Source organism: Amborella trichopoda, chromosome 10 (genome assembly GCF_054954075.1).
Source record: "Amborella trichopoda isolate Santa Cruz 75 chromosome 10, AtrichopodaSantaCruz75HAP2 v2.0, whole genome shotgun sequence".
NCBI classification, from domain to species: Eukaryota; Viridiplantae; Streptophyta; class Magnoliopsida; order Amborellales; family Amborellaceae; genus Amborella; species Amborella trichopoda.
In genome coordinates, this window is record NC_142345.1 from 33,286,136 (window position 1) to 33,313,860 (window position 27,725).

General features: G+C 35.1%; 2 protein-coding genes across 2 annotated transcripts; both read right to left on the reverse strand.

Annotated features, from left to right (window-relative positions):
- Nucleotides 1–408: 408 nt before the first annotated feature.
- On the reverse strand, nt 409–6,376 carry LOC18446694 (laccase-4). The gene is made up of 5 exons (XM_006856804.3): nt 6,185–6,376; nt 5,644–5,795; nt 4,080–4,453; nt 2,958–3,926; nt 409–879 (listed from the first exon to the last, which is right to left on the reverse strand). Exons 1-5 carry the CDS (start codon nt 6,308–6,310, stop codon nt 749–751), a joined length of 1,752 nt encoding a protein of 583 aa, XP_006856866.1. The 5' UTR covers nt 6,311–6,376; the 3' UTR covers nt 409–748.
- Nucleotides 6,377–20,847: 14,471 nt separating this feature from the next.
- Nucleotides 20,848–26,854, reverse strand: LOC18446693 (laccase-4). Its single transcript, XM_006856803.3, has 5 exons — nt 26,691–26,854; nt 25,517–25,668; nt 23,534–23,907; nt 22,414–23,379; nt 20,848–21,321 (listed from the first exon to the last, which is right to left on the reverse strand). Exons 1-5 carry the CDS (start codon nt 26,814–26,816, stop codon nt 21,191–21,193), a joined length of 1,749 nt encoding a protein of 582 aa, XP_006856865.1. The 5' UTR covers nt 26,817–26,854; the 3' UTR covers nt 20,848–21,190.
- Between the last annotated feature and the right edge of the window lie 871 nt (nt 26,855–27,725).

Genomic DNA, 27,725 nt, shown 5'->3' on the forward strand with positions numbered 1-27,725 from the left:
GCTTTAATTGGATTGTCTAACATTGCAGCCTTATAGAAACCACACACACACACACACACACATATATATATATATATATATATTATTTTATTTTATTTTATTTATTTATTTATTTATTTATAGACCCAGACCCGATCCGACCCATTCCAACCGCTATTCACAACCGCTCACAACTCATATCACAGAGAAGAAACCAAAGATATAAAGAAAGGGGAGAACGCTCAACCTATCTTTCTACACTTTTTATTTCAAGTTTTTAATGTGACTACTAAAAATATGAGCCTCAACAATCTTTTAATTGAAAGCTTTTAATATTATATCACGATACCCTCTACCTTCATCACGCGTAAGAATCTCTCTCTCTCATTGAAATCAGTTACAAAAGAGAAGAGGTATTAGAGGCGCATATCACGCAAGAGACAAACTCATATTTATTTCAAACTCTTTTTCAGCCTTAGGCTATCTTTCCTTGTTACAATGATGAGCAGGCTAAAAAATGCCTGATGCACGATACAAACCCCTCTCTCTCTCTCTCTCTCTCTCTCTCTCTCTCTCTCTCTCTAGAATGCACTCAGGCTAATCCAATGGGTTACAAAAAAACAAGGCCACAAATCCTACTATGGTCTCGAGCTAGAAATCAACTTGAGGTAGAACTTGTTCATGCCTCTTTTCTTCAAAAATTTGGAATCATGAAAGAAAGAATAAGTTAAAGGGAGCACACTCCTACACTAATCACAGCCGTTGGAATCTAGCACTGGGGAAGATCTGACGGTGGAGGAAGAAGTTTTTGGTTAGGGAGCTTCCCATCCATAACCACCCAAGCCATCTTGAGTCCCCAACTTGTGTGCACCTCCAAGTGACAATGCATGAACCATACACCTGTTTCCAAAGCATTGTGAGAGTAAGGCAGCATAGACTATATAACGCTATAAACCACCACATTAAGAACATTGAGAGAGAGAGAGAGAGATTGGCATGTGAAACTATAACTTCTAGGATCTTAGGTAGTAGGTGGTGTTTGAGCCTTTCAAGGTTAGGTTTTTTATGTGTTCGTGAAGTTGGTTCATCCCTGGAAGTAGGCAGTACTGTGCATTTTTATATTTCTTCCTTGTATTGTACTTTTGGCGCTTTGTTCCTTATATTAATGATAGTAACTTTTACTTTTTGGCGCCTTGCTCTTTATATTAATGAAGTAACTCTTAAAGTTCATCAAAAAAAAAAAAAAATTAGTAATTAACATAATTTTTTTTGACAAATGTTATGAACTTTTATTAAAATAATGCTTCAAGAGCATGAGATTACAAATATTGAATCAAATAGTTAGAAACTTGCAAAAAAAGAAGAGAAACATCATGTTTAGCTAGCCCATCAGTAACCTAACTTGTGGTGGAGAGTACTGAATTGATTTGGCTGTAGGACCATGGCAAGAGGGTATAAAGCATGCTAAAGAGGGAAAGTCCATTTTATGATGTAAGATATTATATGTTTTGCTCTTTTATGGATGTAAGATATTATGTATGTTTGCTTTGATGAATCCCTTTTGTTACACATTCCCAGATAAGTGAAGTGGGTGAAGCTCATCATTGAGAGTTGTTAACATGAGTATGCCACACTATGGGCAATAAGAGCCTAGTGAACCCATTAGGTATTTAGAACTAAGCCGTCAGTTGCAAATATAGATTGTATTACACAGTGAAAATAGGGTTTACAAGAGAAACTTAACCTATTTCTGTTTATTGTTTACTTGTATTTTCTTGAGCCGGCCAACAAATTAAATGCAATTCCTCAATTATTAAAGAAAAATTTTATATAAGGTTGAGGCTCTAAACAATCAAATTAAGGCTCACATCAAAAATTCACTAGAAAACATTTTTTTGAAGCTGAAAAATCCTCAAATCCAATCATCTCGACCTTGAAATACATGAACATAAAAACAAAAATGGACTTCAAGTCATGGAGTAGTGCTTTATGTAATGAATTATCTAGACCGTCAATTTTCAAGATTGTCAAATGTTCATAGATCTGCTCTATCTACACTATTTTGAAAGCTTTAATTTCTATAATTAGAGATGAAAATAAATTTCAGGCGATCAAAAATATATTTGGCACCAAAACGATATCTTTCGACACATTTTGAAGGTGTGCCTTACTTTGATTGTTTAGGGCCTCAGCCTTATACAAACCACACCCATTATTAAAATACCAGGATATATGCAAATCACTTGAGATTCATTACCATTTGGGTTTGATTCTTATTAATTCTGTCACTCTTTGCTCTTAGAGTTTCAATTGCAAGAAACAATCTCCTACCTTTATATTTTTTATTATGTTGTATTTCTCCAAACATTGATTGCAGTTCAAAAAATTACCAATTGCATATGATTAGATTTTAAAAATTTTCATTTCTTGACCAATTCAGTTACTTTAACATTTAATGAACGCATTGTTCAATCAGTTTGATTGTCGGTCCAACCGGTTTGGACCAAACCAGACTATTCGTTGGGTCAACCTCCAGTCCGATCCTAGTAACACTGATACAACGTGATATTACAAATTTCTTGGCTGGGATAAACATATTATCCATAACTCTGAAAATTTTAATTCTTGAGGATTTATCAGTGTTAGATACTAAAGTAATCAAAGGATTAGTCATTGCCATCATCCTGTATAAAGGAATATGCATGTGTTTTATTTATTTTTTCTGACTCTGAACCAAGGAAAAGTTCAATACTTAAACCCTCACACTTACAATGCTTTGACATTTCTAGAAACCAAATCAACAGTACACAGATTTAGTCCATTTTAATTGAAATCATTAATTATGAGGTTCTAACTTGTTGTAATACTTTCTAATACTAAATCATTTCTAATACTCAATCAGTAAGAGATCAACTCTAAGCTTAGTAATGGTTTTAAATACCTCCACAAAGGAATAGATTTAGAAAGAAAGAAAATACCTGGGTTATCAGCGAGGAAGCGAATGGCCACCCAGCCCCCACTGGGGACCCCAACAGTGTTCCTCTCCATAGGATCCACCAAGTTGAATTTTGCAGGATCCTTGGATGGATCATAGTTCCCAAATCCTTGACCCATCACAAAGAAATTGAAGCCATGAAGATGCAAAGGATGGCTCTCTGCACCAAGAATGCCAGTATCTTGCAGTACCACCTCCACACTGGTATTGAACTTGAGTACCACAGTCTTAGTTCCACTAATCACCATTGTGTTGTTGGGTGGTGAACCAGTGTAATTGAAAGGGAAGGGTGGGTTGTTTGGGAAGTCTGTAGTGTAAACCCCAGCTAATTTCGCGGAAAAGTGAGCTTGCAGCATGGCAATGGAAGGAAGGACGAAGGACACGTTGTTGATGGAGGCAGTCAATTTGGTGCCATTAGGGCCTTGGCATGTTTGGTTCTTAGGGCAAGGGCTGGTCCCTAGCCCTACAGTGAAAAAGAACTGCTTGTCGACTTTCTGGGGGACATTAGCCGGAAACTGGTTGTTGGCCAGGCTTTTGAGTTTCTGAGTGAAAGAGGTGACAAAGTTGGTATCATTTATGGTTGGAAGGGTCGGTGAGAGGAGGCGGAACTTTGATGTTGAAGATGAGGGGGAGGTGAGGTTGGTCTGGTGGTACTGCAGGATTCCTGCGGTGGTGGAATTGTCGAAGGTTGCAGGACCGGTGGCGTAGGGTCGTGCAGACATGAGGAATGTGGCATTCGCGGGTTGGCTCTTGGTGGTAAGGAGGACATTCGTGGTTTGGCCAGGTGCTAGGACGACAACATTGGTGGAGAAGGGTTTTACATATATTGCATCAGCTTCGACTACAGTGAGGGAATGGTTGGCAATTGAGAAAAAGAGCTCGTCGTTGAGCGCAGCATTGATGAGCCGAAGTAGATAGGTCTTTCCTGGCTCAACCATAAGCCTGAAAGTGTCTGCAATGGCACCACAGAGATTGTTTCTGAAGAAAACTACAAAGGAAACAAAAAATTGCTTTTCCTTTGTTTTATAAAAGGAAAACCATTTGTAGAGTGCCTGCAAATCCACAAAAGACTCACTCACTAGTAGACATTTCATTTTTCCTGTACCTTTAGCAGAGCAGTTGTAAAGGGGCCCTGGATGGCCATTGATGGTGTAGGCATCTGAGACATTTGGTGCACCTCCAGTCTGTAGTGCTTGGCTGATCACTGCCTCAGGATCCACATTCCACCATTCTCCAAAAATGATAGGGATATCCTTGTGGGGCTTAGGGAAGGGGAAGGGCACATGTCTCTTAGGAAGAATGACAATGGCTCCATACACAGTGGACCTTAGCCAAGAGGCATGAGCATGCCATAGGAGGGTTCCTCTCTGACCAGTAATGGTGAAATTGTAGACATAAGTTTTGCCTGTTTGGATGGGACATTGAGTCACATAGGCTGGGCCATCTGCCCATCCACTTTGAAGCTGCCTCACCCCATGCCTAAAGAAATAATATGAACCCAGTTCTATTTCATTCAATAATCTTGAAAATATTGTTAAAGTGCTACATGTAACAGCTTGTTCTATGTGGGTTCGGGTCTTTATTAGATTTTATAGATGAAGGGGGTGGTTTTCTCCAAATTTAAGCAATGAGCCTAACTTTTGGCTTGTACCAACAGGGAAAGCACATTCTCATAAAGTTTCTCTTAGGTAATGTATCCATACAAAAATATATAGTTGAGAGGACTAAGCTCTTGTAGGGGTGGCAATGGATCTGGACCCAACCAGGGACCTGAGTGGTAAACCTGATCTGGGTCCAAATATTGGACCATGCCGGTCAGGTCTGAGTCCAAATTTTGGATCCAAACACTATTTGGGTCTGGGTCTGGGTCTGGGTCCAAGTCTAGGTCCAGTAATATCTTTCGAGTTCCAATATATGAAATACATGGATATTGTAATTTTTGTGTCGAGTGCAGGTCCCATATCATTATTTTGGGTCCCAGACCCGTTGCCACTCCTAAGCTCTTGGGCATGATTCCCAAAGACAAAGATTGTCACATTCGCCCTTTGTAGTTGACATCATATCTAGCAATTAGGGGTATGTTGCAAGCCGAAAATTTCTCTCGTCTGAACTTGGTCAATGGCTCAAACGAAGATAATCAATATCAAATCTAACAATCATGGGTGATTGTGATCTTTTTATACCGAAGTGTAACTATGTACTTTCTCTTATTATTGTATTTATATGCAATGGTTTCACATAAATAAAATAAGACTATCTCCAAGATCCTTTCACCTTCATAGTCATGGCCACTTTTGGTTAAGGATACGATGTTGGTTGATTGTAAAGCTTACTCATGCAAATGTTCGCATCCTCTTGAGTAAATTATCAGAGAAAAAGGTATACATAGAGAGAAAAAAAAAGAGAATTAAAGTTTCTTTCTCGTTAAGGGGTTTAAGTATTTATGTTGTTGCTTTGTTTTGAAGTGGTTTTGAAATAGATTAGCATCACAATCTTACAAGTTATTTTTTAAAAGAAAAGATATAATAATACAATTTCCCTTGAAAAAAATAATAAGAAGAAAAAAGAATGGTAAGAGAGGGATAGATAAATCATCATAATCAAAGCCTTTTTTCAATTAATTAATGTCGGTTAGAGATAAATAGACGCGGTGCCTAATATAATAGTACCAGTGGATGGTGATGTTGTATTGGGCATGGTTGACGACTTTGACCAAGACTCGATCACCTTCGCGAGCGACGAGGGTGGGCCCAGGGACCTGACCGTTGACCGTCACTACCGGCTTGGTGTGGCACAACCGCCTAATGTTCTCTGCCACAATCTGCAGCCCAATCTTTTGCGTCAAACACATGCATAAATATAGAGCGAGATTATATTTGTGTGTGTGAGGTCGATGGAGAGAGAGAGTTTGTGAGAGTTAATTAGGGAAAAGAGAGGAAACTCCACCCCTTCATCTTATTTTTTGAGGATTTTTTATAATTTTTTTAAAAGAATATAAGGTCCCGAGTTGGACTCGGCCTTGGCCCGAGCCTGAGTAACAGCCGACTTATCAGATGCTGGTAAAAACTCGGGGACTCGGCCAAGTCCTGGTACATTGCTAAAGAGATCAGAAACAGAAACCCAAGAGAATATGTGAAGGAATGAGAAAGAAAGAATCAGTTAAAAGATAAAATAGAGAGGAAGCAATGGCACATGAAGTTCCGAGAATACATTGAACTTGTAATGCCTTGTTATGCCTGCATGCTTTGCCTCTGCCAACTGTGGGAGTGACCCCATTGCAGAAAGAACGCAAATCATAACACTCATGACAGCCATAGCCCTCATCAAAGAATCCATTTCTTCTATATTCTCAAAACTCCAAGCTCTTGCTGCTCATCACCTGAAACTCACATGGCTTATATAGAGAGAGAAAATGGGTTCCTACTATTATTAGCAATATATTCTATTCCTTGTTATTAGGTGACAAGTTACTAATGAATTATCTGTTAGAATTGGTTGGATTTGCAAAAAAGCAGAAAACAAGTTTATTGTGGGTTAATGGGGGGTGTGTTGGTCGAGCTGAATTTTAGAGTGAAAACAAAGAAAAATGGATTTCATTTTTAAATGGTTCTCTTTGTTAGAGAAATCTTTACATCTAGGCTATCCATGCCTAAATTTGGTTGCGGGTCAACACCAATTCTCTCTCTTTCTCTCTCTAGCATTCTCTCTCTAAGCACAAACCTTGATAATCACAAGTAGCCTTTGTCTAGCCTCGTTGCTAAGTTTTTTTTAATGATTGAGATGAACGGCTTAGAAGTTAGGGCTGTAAACTGGCCGGGCAGGGCCGGGCCCGGTCCTAGCTCTGGCCCTATTCCACTTAGGGCCGGACCATGTAAAATTAAGAGAAATTAAAGTAAAAAAATGAAAAAATAAAGGACAGGCAAAGCTAAATCTAGCCCACAGCCTAGTTTTTAGAGATGGGCCGGGCCATGGTTCATTGCCAACCCTATCAAAAGTATAACGATTGGAGCTGCCGTAGACCGTTCGAAACATGGCTGCATTTTCTCTCTCTAGAAGTAAGGGATGTTCGTTGGCGTTGTTGGTTGGTACATCTCTGCTTCTCTCTCTCTCTCTCTCTCTCTAACTAACTGAAGAGAATGGACTCACGACCCAAAAAGCATTAGAATCGTGCAATGGATTGGTAATATTTTAGATACTCTTCGTTACGTGATACATTGACATCTCAACCGGTGATTAGATTAATCCAGAGGAAGAGAGAGAAATTAGAAGAGAGAGAGGGCGACAGGTGGGATGGTTGGATTAGAAGGTCCTCAAAGCCTCTCTCTCTCTCTCTCCTAGTTTTTCTCTGCTACTCTCTTCCCATCCTATACGAACATGCGTGTTCCGTACCCCAAGAAAAACATGTGCATATCTCTCTCTATACCACCACTATTAAGCTTTTTCTCTCTCTACGATTTCCCTTTTTACTACTTTCTATACCTGCACTTTGAGCACTCTCTCTAGAATTTTTCTTTGTTACTTCTTATGCCGCACTTTCACCCTCAAAAATAGACAAAAAATAAAACACCCCTACCATGGACAAATTCACTTAAGAAAGAATGACCAATGGCATGGTCAATCCCACGTTAAGAAAGAATCAACAATGGCATGGTCAATCCCACTTATGCAGTATTTTAAGCTAAATATTGATGGGTTTTCTTTTCGGAATCCAAGTAGAGCAGGCTGTGGAGGTGTTATTCGAGGGGATGACGACTTTTTTATTGCTGCATTTTATGTTCCTCGTGGTAATGCTTCCAATAATTATGCAGAATTTCGTGGTTTAGCAGACAGTGTCAATTTAGCTATTCAAATGAAATGTTTCCCTCTACGAATTGAAAGCGACTCCTCTTTAACTGTTCAGGTTATACAAAGCAAATTTAAACCTCCAAGGGCTCTCCATAACATAGCTGCTAATTGTGAGTTTAGTCTTCAAAATTTTTCATGGTCCATATGCCATGTCTACCGTGAGGCTAATATGGTGGCCGATGTTCTTACGAAGAAAGCCACAATTTTCACAGAAACTACCATTGAGTGGTCCAGACCTCTAGATTTCCTTCATCTTCCTTACCTCATGATGTGACGCAATTGCCCTTCTGTAGGGTAGTAAAATAGTATGATGTAATTTTTTCTATCTTGGATTAATGAAAACCAAGAAAGGGGTCTTATCCCCCATTGATTTATCCCAAAAACCAGGTAAGGGGCCTTCACCCCCATTGAAAACCAAGTAAGGGGCCCTCTCCGCCATTGATTTATCCCAAAAAAAAAAAAAACTTCTATTCCATCAGTAGACAATTTAATAATATGGTAGCGAGAACTACACAGGTACCCTAAGTATACAATATATCCACTTAGAACATGATTAATATGCACATGCATTATTATGATAAAGTTTTTGGGATTTTTGTGGCTATTAAAGGCCTTAGGAGAGCTTGTAATAAAATATTTAATATAGTAAAAGATAAACTCAATAGTCCTGCTGAACCATGATAGCAGATGTTATTTACCGATACTCAAACTTGGCTTGACGTGTTAGGCCAATCGATTTGGAAAACCCTATTATCTAGTTATGGAACAAAACCGAGGATGGTTTATGGGTTATCATGTTATCTATAAACATGAGACGATTGAGTGAGTTGAGGGATTGTGTAACCCTTATGTATGATGGTCGCTTCTAGATACGAAGTCCAAAGCCTCATCACTGAACCATTACACAACACATGCATATAAAAGCCATATCGGGAAAGCAAGTCACCATTGATGGTGAAGTATGCACATGTGCGGGAGATTACATCTATACATCATAGAACGGTGGCTGCATCCGGTTTAAGTGACCATAGATTCATCCCGAGGGGAAAACCTGTAATCCATAGACCATGAGTATATCACATTGCTTATTGGTTGACTTTAGTAACCCAATCGTGAACTCCTGCAATGGTTTGTGGGTAAAAAATAACACTGCTGGGGCAATTTGATAAAGCTAGTGTGGATTATAGTCCACAATAGAAGATGAAGTACTTCAGTGATATTATAAATTCTTAGACCTAGAGGAATTCGATTCCCATCAAAATTATTTGGTTTTAATTAATTTGATGTTAAATGATTTTTCTATTGCTTATTTACATTTTTATGAGTCTTTAGATATTTTATTTTTACAAAATAAATTTATAAATTAAGAGATATTCAATTTCCAGTATTTAAATATTCAGAAAAAAATAAAAGTTTATTTCTCATATTTTAAAAATCAATTTTATTATTTTAGAATTTATATGATATATGGGGGTCCAATGGAGCCATCAGTAACCAATGGGACATGTATTTGGAGCCCACTAGGGGCCTCTAGATCAATAATGTCATATTCATTTCGAAGTCTGTTTTGGTTTGGTCTGAAAAATGAAGCAATTCAGTGTTTTGGTTAATTCGGAAGAAGACTTCAGTTTTTATATTTTAAAATAAATAAAAATATTTTTAAAATTTTATAAAAATTAAAAATTAAAAATTAAAAAAATATAATTTATTACAACACTCAATAATAAATAAAATGATGTTTTAATACTTTCAATTTTAGATTTAAATTTTTAATGCTTTTGGAGTTAGGAGTATGATAATAGAAATTAGAAGGTACTTAAATTGTTCTTTCAAATTTAAAACTATCAATCTCTTTCTTACTTTTGAGTTTATAGACCTATAAAATTAAGTAAGGTGATATAGCTTGTTGTACTTCTTTTTGTAATTTATACTTTATACGTGTCACAGTAGGTTTGGTGCTTTCTGCCCTTTGCAGTTCTTTATATACATGGCACTAATATGGCAAGTTTTAATCGGAACAAACAAAGAAAAATATTCCCTCTTCAGAATGCTTCGTTGGTGAGGCAAAGTCCGAAGACTTCCGAGTGCTTTGCCCGAAGCGAAATGAACCTAACAACATTTCTCTAGATGGCCACGCACTACTTATTGTAGATATATTTTTATTTGAGATCATGACTTGTTCACTAAGATAATCTTGTTGACCAAGATGACCTTCTTTACCTAGTTAATTAATAATATTATATATTTTATGGAATACTAAAGAAGATTGGACTTTTAAACGGAAAATGAATAAATAAAGAGATATATACAAAGATAGATATTATCTGATATTTTTCATAACTTCAGTATTTGATGAGATGATATTTAAGAAGCTGAAAGATAAGGTTTTGTATCGTCATTTGAATCATGATGGTTGATTTAAGGATTAAATGAGTCATATCTCTCTCACCATTGATCTCATGTGATCAATGGTCTGTATTTTATTTACAATTATGGTTATCCTGCAGAAGCTCAACCTCCTGAGAACTTTATAAATAGGAGGTCTCACTTCTTTCATTCTCTTCATCTCTCTCTTCTCTCTCTACCCCCTATAAGGTGGCGTTCCACCCTCAAGGAATCTTCTCTCTCTCTCTATCTCTCTTCTACAATCTCATCTCTAATTAACAGAGATAGGGGACACATTCCCATAAGAGATCAAAAGAGGGGGCACACCGCACCTAGTTCAAGAATGTGGCACACCCCACTTAAATTGTTGTAAGGCATTGAGACCTTGACCAGTGTTGTTCCATGCTCTCATATTTGGGTGATAGCTTTAGCTTTTCCATACTTGGTAGATCTGAGGTAAACTTGTGCCATTGGAGGAGGAGATCCAGTATGGGATGTTCTAAGTTCAGTTGGGGTAATTTTTTTGCATCTTTACTTTATGTTTACAGTCCATTTGTATCTTTTAATTTCTTTTTGCCTATAGCATTATATTATATTTGTTTATTCAATAAAACAAAGTTGTAATTAGTGGTAGCAAATGAGAACTACTTTTTGGTTATTTATTTATTATGTTTTTAGTTGAATTTATTGTAATTGGACTGTTGTAAATATTCTAGTCAGTGTCAGAAATAAAAACTAAAAACTATATGCACCGTACTAGATCACGTTTTCTATCTTTTCTTATTGCCCATATGAATTTTTATATCATTAATTAGAGTCATGTATTTGCTTGAGAAAAGAACTATGGCTGCACACACGTTTATTTCTAAGATCCGGAGGACCGAAAGGTTTGATGTAGCAAACCACTTCTCATGGAAGTACAAAATAGGCTATATGCTTTATGAGGAAGGCTTGGATGGAATACTATCAAAGCATCATCCTCACCATCCTAGAAGCGACTCATCGCAAGCTACAAAAGACTCATACGCTTCATGGAAGCATAAAGCTATGTGTGTTAGACATATCCTACTTTTCTCTATGATTGGCTCACACTCGAATGAGTATAAGCCAATTAAAACTGCAAAAGGATGCACGAGAGGCTCGAAAAAGAAAATGGAGATCCTACTCTTATGAGGCAATATATGGTGATGACAAAATACAACAAACTAAAGATGGTTGTGTAGACACCCTATTTTGAATATGATAAATTTTATTATTTTTCTAAACCTTAGACAACTCTTAGGACTGTACTATTCCAGTAAATCCTTGAACCACAGAACATCATAGTTCATGGTCGTCATCCCGTGATCCAGTATTTTAACAGGCTCACCGATTTTAGAAATAATCAAGAAAAATAGTAAAATATGTTAAATAGTAAAATACGTTAAAGTAAGTTGTGAGGGTGGATTTACTAAATATAGGGTTTTTTAAAAAAAAAATTATTTTTTATTATTTTTTGTTCATTGAGTAAGGGAGTTTTTATAAATATCACTAAAAGATAAGGGATACTTTTGTCATTTTTATAAGGGATAAAGTTGAATTTCTTACTAAATGACAAGGGTACTCTATAAATAAAATTCGAGAATACTAACTTCCAAAATATCATTGTACTTTTGTAAAAAAATTATAATTCGCCCATATGAATAAGTTACTTATTAAACAAAAAAATTAATAAAAATAATGTTTTTTCAATAAATACATTAATCATAACTCATTATAACATTAACATTTGTAATTTGAAGAGTTAACACTGTTAACTCTAGACAAACCCTATCTCTATATATATATATATATATATATATATATATATATATATATATATATATATATATATATATATATATATATATATATATATATATATATATATATATATATATATATATATATATATATATAGATATATATATATATATAGGGACACAACTTCATTTCTTATGGACATGACCTCATTTTGTGTTTTAATTTTAATTTTTTTTCTATTCATTCAAATCTCGTGAAATTTTAGGTGCTCTACTCTTTTCATTAAGGCATACCTAATAAAAATATTAAAAAAATAATTTATAATATATAAATTGATCAAAATACCCCTAAAGATATATCCTTCCCCTACAACATATAAGATCTATGCTTCCCCTACCATCCAGCCGTCTAATTTTGATCAAGTGCTCCACTTGCCGTTCGATCTTATATCTGATGCCTCAAAGTATTTTATTTTTAATTTGTTTTATAAAAATTGTATGGATATGAAATTTTGTATGTGTTATCTTCTCACTGGGGCTCACCTATAAAAATATTAAAAATAATTTTTGATAAAATATAATGACCAAAATACCCCTATAAAATTTTTGGGGTTTTTTGGTCATTTTATTTTATTGGGAATATTTTGTTTATATTTTTTACTAGTGAAATTTTAATAGAGGATTGAATGCCCAAAAATTAGTATCAAAATGTTTTATATAAAACAAATAAAAAATAAAACAGTGTTGAGAGGTGATATTGTAATTGGGCAATCTTTGCCCCTCCATTCAGAATGGACGGTTAGATATGAGGAAGTATATAAGTTTTATATTGTAGTGGAAGCATAGAAAGCTTGCCCATATATAAATGGGTGAGGTTTATAGAGCCTAGGCTCTAAACAATCAAATTAGAGCCTACATTCAAATAGTATCAAGAAGTATAGTTTCAATACTAAAAATATTTGTGATAGTCTTAACATATATTTTCATCTTTATTTATAAAGTTTAAAGCTTAAAAAATAGTGTAGATCGATAGATCTATGAAAATCTTGAAAATTGGCGATCCAAAAATATATTACAACATACACTATTTCCAAAACTTGAAATCCATTTTTTTTTTTTCATCTTCATGCATCTTGATGTCACGATGATTAATTTGAGGATATTTGTGCATCAAAAAAATCTCTTCCAGTGAAATTTTATAGGTAGGCTCAAATTTGATTATTTAGGGACTTGGCTTTATATAAACTCTTCCATATATATATATATATATATATATATATATATATATATATGCGTTCGTTTAAAGTTAACAACCCCTCAAAATATAAATGATCAAGTTAGAAGGGGTTGTGATGGATGTATTTATCAAAACAATCATTATTTTTATATTAAAAAATTATTTAAATAGGTAACTTCACCATTAAGCAATGACGAATTTGAAATTTTTACAAAAATACAATGGCATTTTGGACGTTAGTATCCTAGAACTTTATTTGTAGAGCATCATTATTTTTTAGTTAAAATTTCAACTTTACCGCTTATGGAGATGACAAAAGTATCATTTGTCTTGTAGTAATATTTAAAAAATTACTCCACAAAAGTAACTTTTTTAAAAAAATAGACTACAAAATTAATAAACTCGGCATTCACAACTCACTCTCTCTATCTTGAACCTTTGTAATTTGAATGGTTGTAAAGTTTATATATATAAAATTACTCCACAAAAGTAACTTTTTTCAAAAAATAGACTACAAAATTAATAAATTCGCCATTCACAACTCACTCTCTCTATCTTGAACCTTTGTAATTTGAATGGTTGTAAAGTTTATATATACATATATATATATATATATATATATATATATATATATATATATATATATATATATATATATATATATATAAACACTATGCAATGCCTATAGACGAAAATGAACAGTGATTTCACCTGCCCCCATCACTATCCAAAGTTCATCGCGCGGTCACGATTATCCGGTAGTATTTCATTTTTCATTTTTTTTCTACAAATCAGAATGACCTAAAATTTGGAGAGTATATTAATCAAAAATAGATAAATCTTTGAAAATTATAAAAAAAAAATATTTTACTTGAAAATTATTGACCAAAATACCCCTATAATGTTTTGGGGGTATTTTGGTTTTATTTTTCGCGGATAATTTTTTTTATATTTTTATTAGATGTGCCTCAATAAGATGTACATACCTTCCAAATTTTAAGTATTTCAATTTATATAAAAATAAATAAAAAATAAAATATTATCAAACAATCGTGACTGCGCGATGAAATTTGGACGGTGATGAGGTTAGGCGAAATCACTATTTATTTTCACCTATAGGCATTGGAAAGACTTTCTATATATATATATATATATATATATATATATATATATATATATATATATATATATATATATATATATATATATATATATATATATATATATATAGAGAGAGAGAGAGAGAGAGAGAGAGATGATCCTACAGATGTGTGTAAGACCCCAAAAGATCACCATTAAAGTTGGCACGGATCTCTAGAAAAATCAAGTCTCACACCCATGTGATAAATTTTCTAGAGAAATGTACCAATTTTAATGATGATCCTTTGGGGTCCTATACACATAGGTAGGAGAGGGTCCTATAGGATCATTACTCTCATATATATATATATATATATATATATTAAACCTTCCTAAAGTCCTTTTTTCTATGATTTTATCCCTCTTTTACGTCTATGTCTCCCCTCTTCAAATCTCTTAACTATATTCTTAAATCTTTATTTCTTAAAATTTGAACTAAGAGATGATGTTTAAAGATGAAATTCATTTGATAAATAGAAAGATTTTCCTTTTTGACATACCCAAAAAAGGATTTTTTTTCTCCCTTATTTTCTTTGAAGATCATCTCTTTGTCTCTCTTGATCGATATTCTCCCTTATTTTCTTTGAAGATCATCTCTTTGTCTCTCTTGATCGATATATATATATATATATATATATATATATATATATATATATATATATATATATATATATATATATATATATATATATATATATATATATATATATATATATATATATATATATATATATATATATACTTTTTTTTTTTTCTTTCTCCTTTACTAAAATCCTACATGCCCTTTTCTAAAGATCTAGTCTCTTCTTACCATAAGTGAAGATTATATGCTTATGTGACTTGAGAAGCTTTATCTTTTTATATCCTAATAATATTTAAAATTTTATTTTTTAACAAAATAGACACCAAGACTACACTTCCCTTTTCTATATCACAGCAACAATATATGTAAGCTATAATTTTAGCAAATCAATTTTAACAACATCATCATCATCGAGGCTCATCCCAACTACTTTGGATTGGCTACACGAATCCTATTCCACCATCCTGCTATATCGAGTGGCATACCATCAGTGAGACTATGATGCAGGTAGAAAATAAAATAAGAAAAATAACGATTAAAAAAAAAATGTTGAGAGCATGTACCCACTCTCAAGGTGTGCAAGGGAATCCACCCCAAAAATAATCTCTTAACGAGGCTAAATTTTATTAACTCATTTACCCCTTTACAATGACGGGAGATATCCCTTTAAATAAAAAAAAAAAAATTAAGAAAGAAGATAAACAATGAACTTTCATATTTATCTCTCTCCCTATTTTCTCTCTCTTAACCTATCCACGTTTTACTCATAGCCTACCATCTTCAATAGATAGCCACACTGCCAAAAGATAAACCTTCTAAATTTGACCTTATTCTATTTATACTCCTAAACTAACCAGATTTAACCTTATCCTATTTATATTCCTTAACTAACCACCTAATTGAAATATATCAATTCATTCATAAACTCCCACCTAATTATCCTTGCGCACTTCCTATTCTTAAGTTAAAGATAAACTCAAAAAAGAAACTAGCAATAATAAAAATTAAAATTTTTTTTTTGCATCAGACTATAAGTCCCCATAAAGCCTTCGATGTTGCCCCTACAACATAGAAGTTCTATGTTCTCCCTACCATCCAGCTGTCCATTTTTTATCAAGACAGTCACTCACTGTTTGATCTTAGATCCGACGTTTCAAAGTATTTTATTTTTAGTTCTTTTAATATAAATTTTTAGAATATGAAATTTGATATGTGCCATCTTCTCATTGGGTTGCACTTATAAAAAATATTAAAAATAATTTTTCAATAAAATGTAGTGACCAAAATACCCCTTGAAACTTTCCCTCATTTTATTTTATTGAAAATATTTTTTTTATATTTTTCATTAGTGCGAGTTTAATATAGGAATGGATATCCAAAATTTGGTATAAAAAAAATTTATAAAAATAATAATAATAATAAAATAATGTAAAGACGTGACATTGTGATTGGAGCAATCTTAGCCTTCCATTAAAAAATGGACAGTTGGATAAGGGGGAACATAGAACTTCTATGTTGTAGGGGGAGTGTAGAAAGCTTTCCCATCCTTTTTTACTACTTCTATTTATATTCTTTTAGGCCTTCCTCTTTCTCATTTAGAGCCTTTCATGTGAACCAAGTCGCACCTCATAACTGGTGTTATATTGGCTCTGCACTGCACATGACCAACCTACCTAAGTCTACTTTTCCTCATCTTATTGCCTATCCAAGCCATCCTAAGTTCTCTCAAATATAGTTATTCTGAATTCAATCATTTTTTGTCCCACTCATCTATCTTAACATTGTCATCTCAACTACATTCATCCTATGGTATGTTATTTGTTGATGCCAAATATTTTGTCCCACAAAGCAAAGCTAGTTCACAGTTGTCTTATAAAACTTCCCCTTGAGCTTCATTGGCATGTGGCGCTCACATAAAACTTTAGTTATACATATCTACTTCGCCACCCAACTCTAATTATATGAGAAAAATCCTCCTCAATCTCTCTATTTTCCTGTATTATCGATCCAATATTCAAAAATACCTTTTTTTTAAGTATTTCTTGGCTATTAATCTTAGCTACTTCATCATTTGCACTTGAATTATTACTAAACTTGCATTTCATATATTTAGTCTTAGTCCAACTAATTTTAAAACCTTTAGATTGTAGAGCATCCCTACAAAGTTCTAACTTTGCATTGACGTCGCTTCTAGTCTCCTCAATTAAAACTATGTTACTCGCGAAAAACATACACTACGGTACATCATCTTGTATGTACCTAATTAACTCATGCAACACTAAAACAAATAGATATGGGCTCCACTCTTGCCACTTGATATAGGCATATTGTCGCTAAAAACTCACTTATCTCTTTACAAGTTATCGGCACATTAATTAGCGCTTCTTCGTACATATCTCTCACCATGTCAATATAGCATATGGATGCTTCTTCCTTTTTCGATAACCACTAAATTAAATCTTTGGGCACCCTATCATAAGCTTCTGGTAAATCAAGAAAGACCCTGTAGAGGTCTTTTCACTTCACCCTGGGCTTCTCTATCACTTGCCTAAGTATGAATATGGCTCTACCTCGCATAAAACTCAATTGATTTTTTGATACACCATTTTCATGCCTTAGTCCTTACCATTATTTACAAAATCGAAAAGGAACGGTTAATCGGACATGGAGCAGGAAGCAGTTTAACCAGCCGATTCTAACCGGGCAAGTCCCGAGAAGTCAAAAAATTGTTGAAAAAAATACAAAAAAAATCTACTAAAATATGAAAAACATATAAAGAATGATTAAAACAAAACATATTCAAATGAAGTTGAAAATTAATGAAATAATTGGATTTTAAAAAATTGATTTGTGCCTATAAGTATTTTAAAAAAATTTTGAAAAAGATGGAAAATATAAAAATGACTATTAATGACCAAAACAATTTCTAACCTTTACCATAATGTAAAAAATATTAAAAAATTTATTACAAACCAAATTCTTTATTTTTGGGATTTTATATACAACTTCTGAATTGTTTTTTAAATACCGGCCGATCACTAAAACCGCCCGAAACCTAAACTGGCCAGTGGCTAGTTTCGATCTAACTGGGTGGTTATCGATTAGATTGCCCAGTTTTTCTAACATGGGTCCTTGCTCATTCCCCCTCTACCACAACTTTATAGTTTGATCCCTCAATAATTCGTACAATTTATTATGTATTCTTTGTTCTTGTAATAGGTACCACAGTACTTTTCCTCCAGTCATCTGGTATTTTTTTTATTCTCAACACCTCATTGAACAGCTTGATCAGCTAGCATATGTCAATATCTCCTATGTATATGGTCCTAAAGCCTTTTCTATCTGCATCCTCCTCAAAACATGTGAATATATTTATTACCTCCAGTCTTATTTCTGCTCAATGGTTCCTCTAAGCATTGCTTGCCCATTCTTTTCGCCATTTAACAATTATTGAAAATAAACTCTCTACCTTTTGTTGACCTTGCCATCTTTCATCGAGACCCTCTGATCCTCACCCATAATGCATTTAATATTGCTCTTACCCTTAATGCATTTAATATGGTTTAGATCTATTGTCTATAGAAAAATTCGACAGAGTTTCTGATGGAGAAAACCCTCTTTGATCGGACCTCCAAACTAGTTGAAATATGAAAATCTATAGAAATTGTGGGGATCGAATTATAATTTAAAATAGAGAAGCCTAATCTAAGAAAATCATTTTCTTCCTCAGATTGCTGGCAGCACGAGCTGATTTTCTATGCCAAAACAATATTAAAATATTATGAATGGATCTAATAAACTAGAAATTAAAAAGAAAAGAAACATCAAACTTACCTACTCTGGCCAATTGGCCCCAGACACCCGAAACCGAGGGTTAGGGTTTAAGCTCCTAGAGTTTTAGGGTTGATGGCTTAGGCTTGAGAGTAAAGTTTAGGGTTTCCCCAAACTAGAGTTTTTTGGAATAAGGATTTTCCCTCTCTGGAATTGAGATTGACTAGGGTTTCTAGGTTTTTCTCTCTCTTAATGGCTATCCCCCTAAATGGAAGATTTCTAGTTTTTTTTGTTGAGTTTCACAATAGTTTCTACACGATTTGGATGCTTATTCCTCGTGCTTATCTCAAAATTTTTGTCAAATCTTAGTCAAAATAGATAGATGATGGAATATGGGTCATTTAGGGTCATTTTTTGGTTGGACAACATCGTTCTTGTCATCTAGAGAATTTTTCTGGATGCCACAGAACACACGTATAGACCTGGACAGGATTTATGGCAAACAAAATTGTTCGGGCCAAAACATTTAAGTTGCACATTAGATTCAAGCGATTCTTAGACTGTGTGGCTTCCCAATTGGATGAAATTTGAGGGATCTAGAGGGCTAGGACTTTTGGGTGTTAGTTTTAGGTTTTCGGGTGTCAAATCAATATCTGGGTTGGTTCCCTATGTTTATTATTATTAGGGCTATCTAGGATGACTATTTGGGGGTGTTGGATAAGCTTAAAGTTTGGGTTTTAAGTCAAAAAATATGACTAAGATCCACTAGGTTATGGTGGTCCCTAGGGTTTACTAGCCTATTATGGTCCTTATAGTTCAAGAACTTCGAAAAAGTGTGGTAATTTCAAAATTGGGTTTCTACATCTCTACACTTCTTCTTCCTGATTGTTGCTAGTTTGAAGATATCTCTTTCACCTTTTGTTCCCAGTTTCTTGTATAAATTAATATATACCTTAAGTTTAACCTTATTATTTTCTTAGTATTTTTATATTCTTCTAAGTTACATTGCCAATTTTTATGACATGATTATCTAATGGCCTTCTGAACCTAGTCACCGCATCACCAAGTTTCCTTATAAAGAGCTCAGCATCTCCATAGATGAAAGAGAGAACTCTCCTCACAACTAGGAGTGGTTAACCGGTTTGACCTGACTTAGGTCTAGGCTGGGTGCTATTTCTGGACCTGATCGGTTCTAGAAGTAGGGACCCGATATCAAGTCAGGTTGGGTCAGGTCTGGGTCTAGGTTGAACCGACCCGAATACTTTAGATGTACTATTTATATTATTATGATAATATAGTTCCATTATATTTTTTATATAGTTAATTTATTATACTATTATATAATATCTTAAAGCTAAAAGCTTAAATGGATTCTTATGGAGAAGGTTTCTCTCTTTTCCCTTCAAGTGTTATTTTCGGTGTTGAGAGTTTGAGGTAAGAGAGAGAGAAAGAAAGAGTTATGATGAGCGGTGCTCGACCAAACCGGGCCTAGGTCCAGGTGCATATTGGATCCCACATGAGAGGGTTTGAGTTGAGGCCAACACCGATCCAAGATATATTAGTGTAAATTATAATAAAATATATTTTAATATATTTTTTATTTATAGACCTAAACCCGATCCGACACCTACTCACGTCCGCTCCAATTTCATCACAACTCATACAACTCTTGAAGAAACCAAGGATATAAAGAAAGGGGAGAATGCTCACCCGATCATTCTAACTTTTTCTTGCATATTTTTAATGTGGCTGGTAAAAATATGAGCCTGATCTTTAATTGAAACGATGAAAAAAAAGTAATCTTTTAATTGAAAGCTTTTTTTTTTAGGCAATTCAGTGTAGAAGACAAACCTCTACCATTTTTACATAGGTGATGTTAGCGTTGGTTTTCAGTGTAGAAGACAAACCTCTACCATTTTTACATAGGTGATGTTAGCGTTGGAAATGAAAACCAGAACGTGATAACTAAGACGTGGGGTACTACCACCAGGATGCAACGACCCAAGCAACTTTCCCCATTGAAAGATTTTTTTATTATGGTACCCTCCATCTTCATCACGTGTAAGGATCTCTCTTTCTTTGAAATCAGTAGCAAAAGAGAAGAGGTATTAGAGGTGCATATCACGCAAGAGACAAAACAAACTCATATTCATTATCAAACTAAGCCATGGCCGCCTCTATTTCAGCCTTGCCTATCTTTCCTTGTTACAATCATGACCACGCTAAGAAATGCCTTGTGCACGATACAACAAATCTCTCTCTCTCTCTCTATAGAAAGGCACTGAGGCCAATTAAAAAAAATAAAAATAAAAAATAAAAAAAATAAAAAGCTACAAAATCCTAATATGGTCTTAAGCTAGAAATCAAGGTGAGGTAGAACTTGATCCTGCCTCTTTTCTTCAAAAATTTTAAATCATGGAAGAAGGAATAAGTTAAAGGGGGCACACTCCTAAACCAATCACAACCGTTGGAATCTAACACTTGGGAAGATCTGACGGCGGAGGAGGAAGTTTTTGGTTAGGAAGCGTCCCATCCATAACCACCCAAGCCATCTTGAGTCCCCAACTTGTGTGCACCTCCAAGTGACAATGCATGAGCCATACACCTGTTTCCACAGCTCACAATAAGCCAGCATAGACTATATAAGCGAGAGAGTGTGTGTCAAGCTGGTTCATCCCTGGAAGTAGGGAGCACTCTATATTCTTCTATTTCTTTGTACTTTTAGAGCTTTGCTTCTAATATTAATGATAGAGGAAGCTTCCATAAGACATAAGCTTTATGAAAGTATAATAAAGTTTCACCTCAAATCCTCGTAAAAAGTACTTTTGGCAACAAAAATCTCCATGATCACTCTAAAATCAACTTTCAATGGCAATAATAAAATTGGAAACTCAAAAAATGGTACAGATCTTGTAAATCTTTGAACACTTATTTTTAGGACAAAATAGATGGTCTCAATAATTTGTTACAATATACACTATTTTTAGATCTTAAAATTTTTATTTCTTTTTACGACCATAATGCCCAAGCCGAGACGATGGATGTAAAGATTTTCTAATGCTTGAATTACAATTTTAGATTAGTTATGGGGTGAGGTTTTACTTATTTTAATAGGGCCCTATCAAACCATTTTCCATTAATGGTAGCAACTCTTAACATTCATAAAAAAAAAAAAAAAAAAAAAACTCTAAACTTCTAATAATTAACATAACTTGTGGAGAGTACTCAATTGATTTGGGTGTATGACAATGGCAATAGGGTATAAAGCATGCTAAAGAGGGCAAGTCCACTTTATGATGTCAGCTATTTTATGTTTTGCTCTTTTATGGATGTAAATTATTATGTTATTTGCTTTAATAAACCCCTTTTGTTGTACATTCCCAGACAAGTGTAGTGGGTGAAGCTCTTTATTGAGAGTTGTTATGCCACCCAATGGGCAATGAGAGCCTAGTGAACCCTATAGGTACTTAGAACTAAGTTTCAACTGCAAATATAGATTGTATTGCACAGTAAAAATAGGGTTTACAAGAGCCAAAAATAGGGTTTCCTCTTCTTCCACCAACCCCATGTATTCATTATGAGCTTATAACTTATTGTAATACCTTCTTATACTCAATCATTTAGTATTAAAATTAGTAGGAGATCCACTCTAAGCTTTTTAAATACCTCAACAAAGGAATAGAAAGAAAGGAAATACCTGGGTTATCAGCAAGGAAGCGAATGGCCACCCAGCCACCACTGGGGACCCCAACAGTGTTCCTCTCCATAGGATCCACCAAGTTGAATTTTGCAGGATCCTTGGATGGATCATAGTTCCCAAATCCTTGACCCATCACAAAGAAATTGAAGCCATGAAGATGCAAAGGATGGCTCTCTGCACCAAGAATGCCAGTATCTTGCAGCACCACCTCCACACTGGTATTGAACTTAAGCACCACAGCCTTAGTTCCACTAGTCACCATTGTATTGTTGGGTGGTGGACCAATGTAATTGAAAGGGAAAGGTGGGTTGTTTGGGAAGTCTGTAGTGTAAACCCCAGCTAATTTCCCGGAAAAGTGAGTTTGAAGCATGGCGATGGAAGGAAGGACAAAGGACACGTTGTTGATCGAGGCGGTCAATTTGGTGCCATTAGGGCCTTGGCATGTTTGGTTCTTAGGGCAAGGGCTGGTCCCTAGCCCCACAGTGAAGAAGAACTGCTTGTCGACTTTCTGGGGGACATTAGCTGGAAACTGGTTGTTGGCCAGGCTTTTGAGTTTCTGAGTGAAAGACGTGACAAAGTTGGTATCGTTTATGGTTGGAAGGGACGGTGATAGGAGGCGAAACTTAGATCTTGAAGATGAGGAGGAGGTGAGGTTGGTCTGGTACTGCAGGATTCCTGCTGTGGTGGAATTGTCGAAGGTTGCTGGACCAGTGGCGTAGGGGCGTGCAGACATGAGGAATGAGGCGTTGGGGGGTTGAATCTTGGTGGTCAGGAGGACATTCGTGGTTTGGCCAGGTGCTAGGACTACTACATTGGTGGAGAAGGGCTTTACATATATTGCATCAGCTTCGACCACAGTGAGGGAATGATTGGCAATTGAGAAAAAGAGCTCGTCATTGAGCGCAGCGTTGATGAGCCGAAGGAGGTAGGTCTTTCCAGGCGCAACCATAAGACTGAAAGTGTCTGCAATGGCACCACAAAGATTGTTTCTGAGGAAAAACTACAAAGGAAACAAAACAATGTTTTTCCTTTGGTTTATAAAACTGAAAACATTTATAGAGTGCCTGCAAGTCCACAAAAGACTCACTCACTAGTAGACATTTCATTTTTCCTGTACCTTTAGCAGAGCAGTTGTAAAGGGGCCCTGGATGACCATTGATGGTGTAGGAATCTGAGACGTTTGGTGCACCTCCAGTCTGTAGGGCTTGGCTGATCACTGCCTCAGGATCTACATTCCACCATTCTCCAAAAATGATAGGAATATCCTGGTGGGGCGTAGGGAAGGGGAAGGGCACATGTCTCCTAGGAAGAATGACAATGGCTCCATACACAGTGGACCTTAGCCAAGAGGCATGAGCATGCCATAGGAGGGTTCCTCTCTGACCAGTAATGGTGAAATTGTAGACATAAGTTTGCCCTGTTTGGATGGGACACTGAGTCACGTAGGCTGGGCCATCTGCCCATCCACTTTGAAGCTGCCTCACTCCATGCCTAAACAAGTAATATGAACCCAATTCCATTCCATTCAATAACCTTGAAAATATTGTGTTGATCTACGTGGGGCTAGGTCTTTTTTCGATTCTATAGATGGAGGGGGTGGTTTTCGGCTAGATCTTTTTTAGATTCTATAGATGGAGGGGGTGGTTTTCTCCAGTGTTGTCAAATTCGCTTCGCTTCAGTCGAAGTTAGGCTTAGAGTGAAGCAAAGCGAAGACGGGTATTGCCGCTTCAATTCGATTCAGCCGAAGCAAAGAAAATAAAAATAAAGAAATAATATAATATAATATATATATATATATATATAAATATTTTTTATTTTTTTGAAATTGAAAATTTTATTTTAAATTTTTTATTATTTTTATATATAAATATCTAATTTATTTATATCATATTAAAAAAAAAATTCGAAATCTACTCTCAAATCGGCCAAAGTACCAAATTGCTATAATTTTCAATAAACTGAAAAACACTACTAAACGAATCTGACAACTTTCATTTCTCCAAAAAGAAGCATGAGCTTGACTTTTGGCTTGTACCAACAGGGAAAGCACATTCTCATAAAGTTTCCGTTAGGTAAGGTGTCCAAACAAAAAAATATAGATGAGAGAGTACTATGCTCTAGGGCACGATTCCTAGCGACTAGATAACGATGATTCGACTCATATTATCATTGGGACTATTTACTTTTAACTAAAAAAGTCACAATCACCCCGAGTACTTGACATCATATTTGGCAATTAAGGGCGTGTCGCAAGCAAAACTTTTGTACAGGCTGAACTTGGTCATCGGTTTCAAACCTAGATAACCAATTTGAGCTCTAACAATTATGAGTAATTGTAATCTTATTGTAATAAAGATCTTACTATATATTTTCTCTTATTATTATATGAGATTGTATAGAATGAGATTATTTTTCTTTGGTACAGGGAGATCGCAATTACTTACAACCATCTGATGTGAAATCTGATAGAATGGATGTATCACAAAGTTTGAAAAAAAAAAATTTGAATTTTAAACTTGGCCAATAAAATAAATACAGCTACTCAATTTCACATACAATGGTTAAGATTAATTATGACCACCTTATACCAAAGGTAAATTATCTCATTATATATTTTTCCCAATATAAATATTTATCGCATAAAACAAGAAAGAAAACTTTAAATCTCTTATTTTTCTTTCTATGTAGCCCTTTTTCTCTCATAAGTTACTCAAGATCTTTAACCAAAAGTGCCCATGATCATCAGGTTATAGGATCTTGGAGGTAGTCTTATTTTATTTGTATGAAACCGTTACATACAAATATAATAAGGGATCGTATATAATGAGACCATCTACCTTATATACAAGGATATCACAATTACTTACAACCATCCAATGTGAAATCTAATAGCTTAGGTGTGCCACAACGTTTGAAAAAATTTCTTTTAAAATTTGAACATGGTCAACGGAATAAATGCATCTATCTAATTTCACATTTAAAAGTCAAGATTATTTGTGACCACTTTGTATCAAAGATAAATAGTCTTATTGTATACTTTTCTATAATAATAATAAAAAGAATACCAAGAGAGAGATGAAGATGTGGTGAATGATAGTACCAATGGATGGTGATGTTGTATTGGGCATTATTGACGACTTTGACCAAGACTCGATCACCTTCGCGAGCGATGAGGGTGGGCCCAGGGACCTGACCGTTGACCGTCGCCACCGGCTTGGCATGGCACAACCGCCTAATGTTCTTTGCCACAATCTACAACCCACCACACACATCCAATCTTTTGCATCAAACACATGCATAAATATATAGAATGAGTGTGTGTGAAGCCGATGATTAGAGAGAGAGTTTGTGGGCGAATTAGGAAAGAGACGGAACCCGTTCCTTGGACGAGGCGAGTTACTCGATAAATCCTCATGACTTACAAAGTGGAGCATGAGGTTGAGCTGAAAAGCCTTGAAAAATTATAACATGGGCTAAAAGGCTTTAAAAAATTAAGAAAAAACTGAAAAATTATATTAAAACCGACTTCAAACACAAAACACCTCTAAAAAGTAAAAACATGGTTAAAACAAGGGAAAATATGGATTTAAAAAAACCCAATTTATGATTTGGGATATTTTTAAAAAAGAATCCAATAAAGAAAAGGATGTAAAAAAAAACAAAAAGGATTATTGCATAAAAAACACTCGTGTTGATTTAAAAAAAATAAAAAAACTCGAGTATGTGTGTGGGGATTTTTTAAAAGATAGAAAAATATAAAAATAAGTATTCATGGTCAAAATAGTTTCCTATCTTTAGCAAAATGATAAAAATCATAAATAAACATGTTCTAAATAAATTTCTTATTTTTTGGGTATGTTTAAAAAAAAATTAAAACCCGACTTGGACCACCAACTCGGGACTAGAGGTCTGCAAGGGCTGAAGAGCCCGACTAACCTGGCCATCTACTTACTTAGCAAGGGTCCGAGACCAAGTAACTCGGGCCAAGTAGAAACTACTCGGCCGTGTCCTGATACACTGGTAAAGAAATCAGAAACAGAGAACCCAAGAAAATATGTATGAAGGAATGAGAAAGAAAGAGTCAAAGATAAAATAGAGCGAGGGACTGCAAACGAGTGATAAATAGAGAGTTAACTCAAGAGAGTTGAAGAGCGAGAGACTGTCAAAGAGAGGAGTGAGTTAACCCAAGTCAGAGAGATAAACCTTCACAGAAATACACACACACAGATACAGAGAGAGAGAAGAAGCAATGGCACATGAAGTTCTGAGAGTACATTGAACGTGTAACGCCTTGTTATGCCTGCATGCTTCGCCTCGGCCAACTGTGGGAGTGACCCCATTGCCGAAAGAGCGCAAATCACAACACTCATGACAACCATAGCCCTCATCAAAGAATCCATTTCTTCTATATTCTCAAAACTCCAAGCTCTTGCTGCTCATCACCTGAAACTCACATGGCTTTTATAGAGAGAGAAAATGGGTTCCTGCTATTATTTGCAATACATTCTATTCTTTGTTATTAGGTGACAAGTTATTAATCAAATATCTGTTAGAATTGGTGCGATATGCCAAAAAAGAACTAAGTCTATTTTGGGTTAATGGGGGGTGTGTTGGTCGAGCTGAATTTTAGAGTGAGAACAAAGAAAAATCGATTTCATTTTTAAACGGTTCTCTTTGTTAGAAATCTTTACATCTAGGCTATCCATGCCTAAATTTGGTTGTTTGTCAACACCAATTCTCTCTCTCTTTCTCTCTCTCTCTCTCTAACTCTCTCTCTTTCTCTCTCTCTCTAACTCTCTCTCCCCCTCTTCCGCTCTCTAGTTTCTCTCTCTAAACACAAATCTTGATAATCACTGGTAGCCTTTGTCAAACCTCGTTGCTAAGTTTTTTTAACGGTCTCATTAGTAATGATTGAGATGAACAGCTTATAATGGAACCACCGGTCGTCCAGGCCACTCATTCCATCCATATAAGTTAGGCCGGGCCCGGCCTGAGCTAGCTCGGGCCGTACTCCCCGTACGGTTCGCCCCAAGCTAGGCTTTGCCCCTATCAGATTGGGCCGGGCCGAGTAAAATTAAAAAAAAATAAAATAAGAGGATGAAAAAATAAGAGTTGGGATAGGCCTAAAAGGTGTAGTTTGTACAGAACCGAGGCTTTAAACAATCAAAATAAGTTTACCTTCGAACGATCAAAGAAAAACACATTACAAGATATACTATTTCCAAAATTTAAAATATATTTTTTTCTCATGTCCGTGCATCTTGATGTCGAGGTCTAAATTTTTTAGGACCAGGCCGGGCCGAGCCGGG

What these genes read in the sequence shown, in the direction of transcription:
- LOC18446694 (XM_006856804.3), bottom strand. Translation starts at nt 6,310, where the DNA reads ATGGATTCTTTGATGAGGGCTATGGCTGTCATGAGTGTTATGATTTGC. An exon ending in CAAGGCATTACAAGTTCAAT is followed by an intron (nt 5,796 to 6,184) that starts GTATTCTCGGAA and finishes ATTGGGCTGCAG; the next exon opens with ATTGTGGCAGAGAACATTAG. An exon ending in TTACAACTGCTCTGCTAAAG is followed by an intron (nt 3,927 to 4,079) that starts GTACAGGAAAAA and finishes GTGCCATTGCAG; the next exon opens with ACACTTTCAGGCTTATGGTT.
- LOC18446693 (XM_006856803.3), bottom strand. Translation starts at nt 26,816, where the DNA reads ATGGATTCTTTGATGAGGGCTATGGTTGTCATGAGTGTTGTGATTTGC. An exon ending in TTACAACTGCTCTGCTAAAG is followed by an intron (nt 23,380 to 23,533) that starts GTACAGGAAAAA and finishes GTGCCATTGCAG; the next exon opens with ACACTTTCAGTCTTATGGTT. An exon ending in CTTCCTTGCTGATAACCCAG is followed by an intron (nt 21,322 to 22,413) that starts GTATTTCCTTTC and finishes CTGTGGAAACAG; the next exon opens with GTGTATGGCTCATGCATTGT.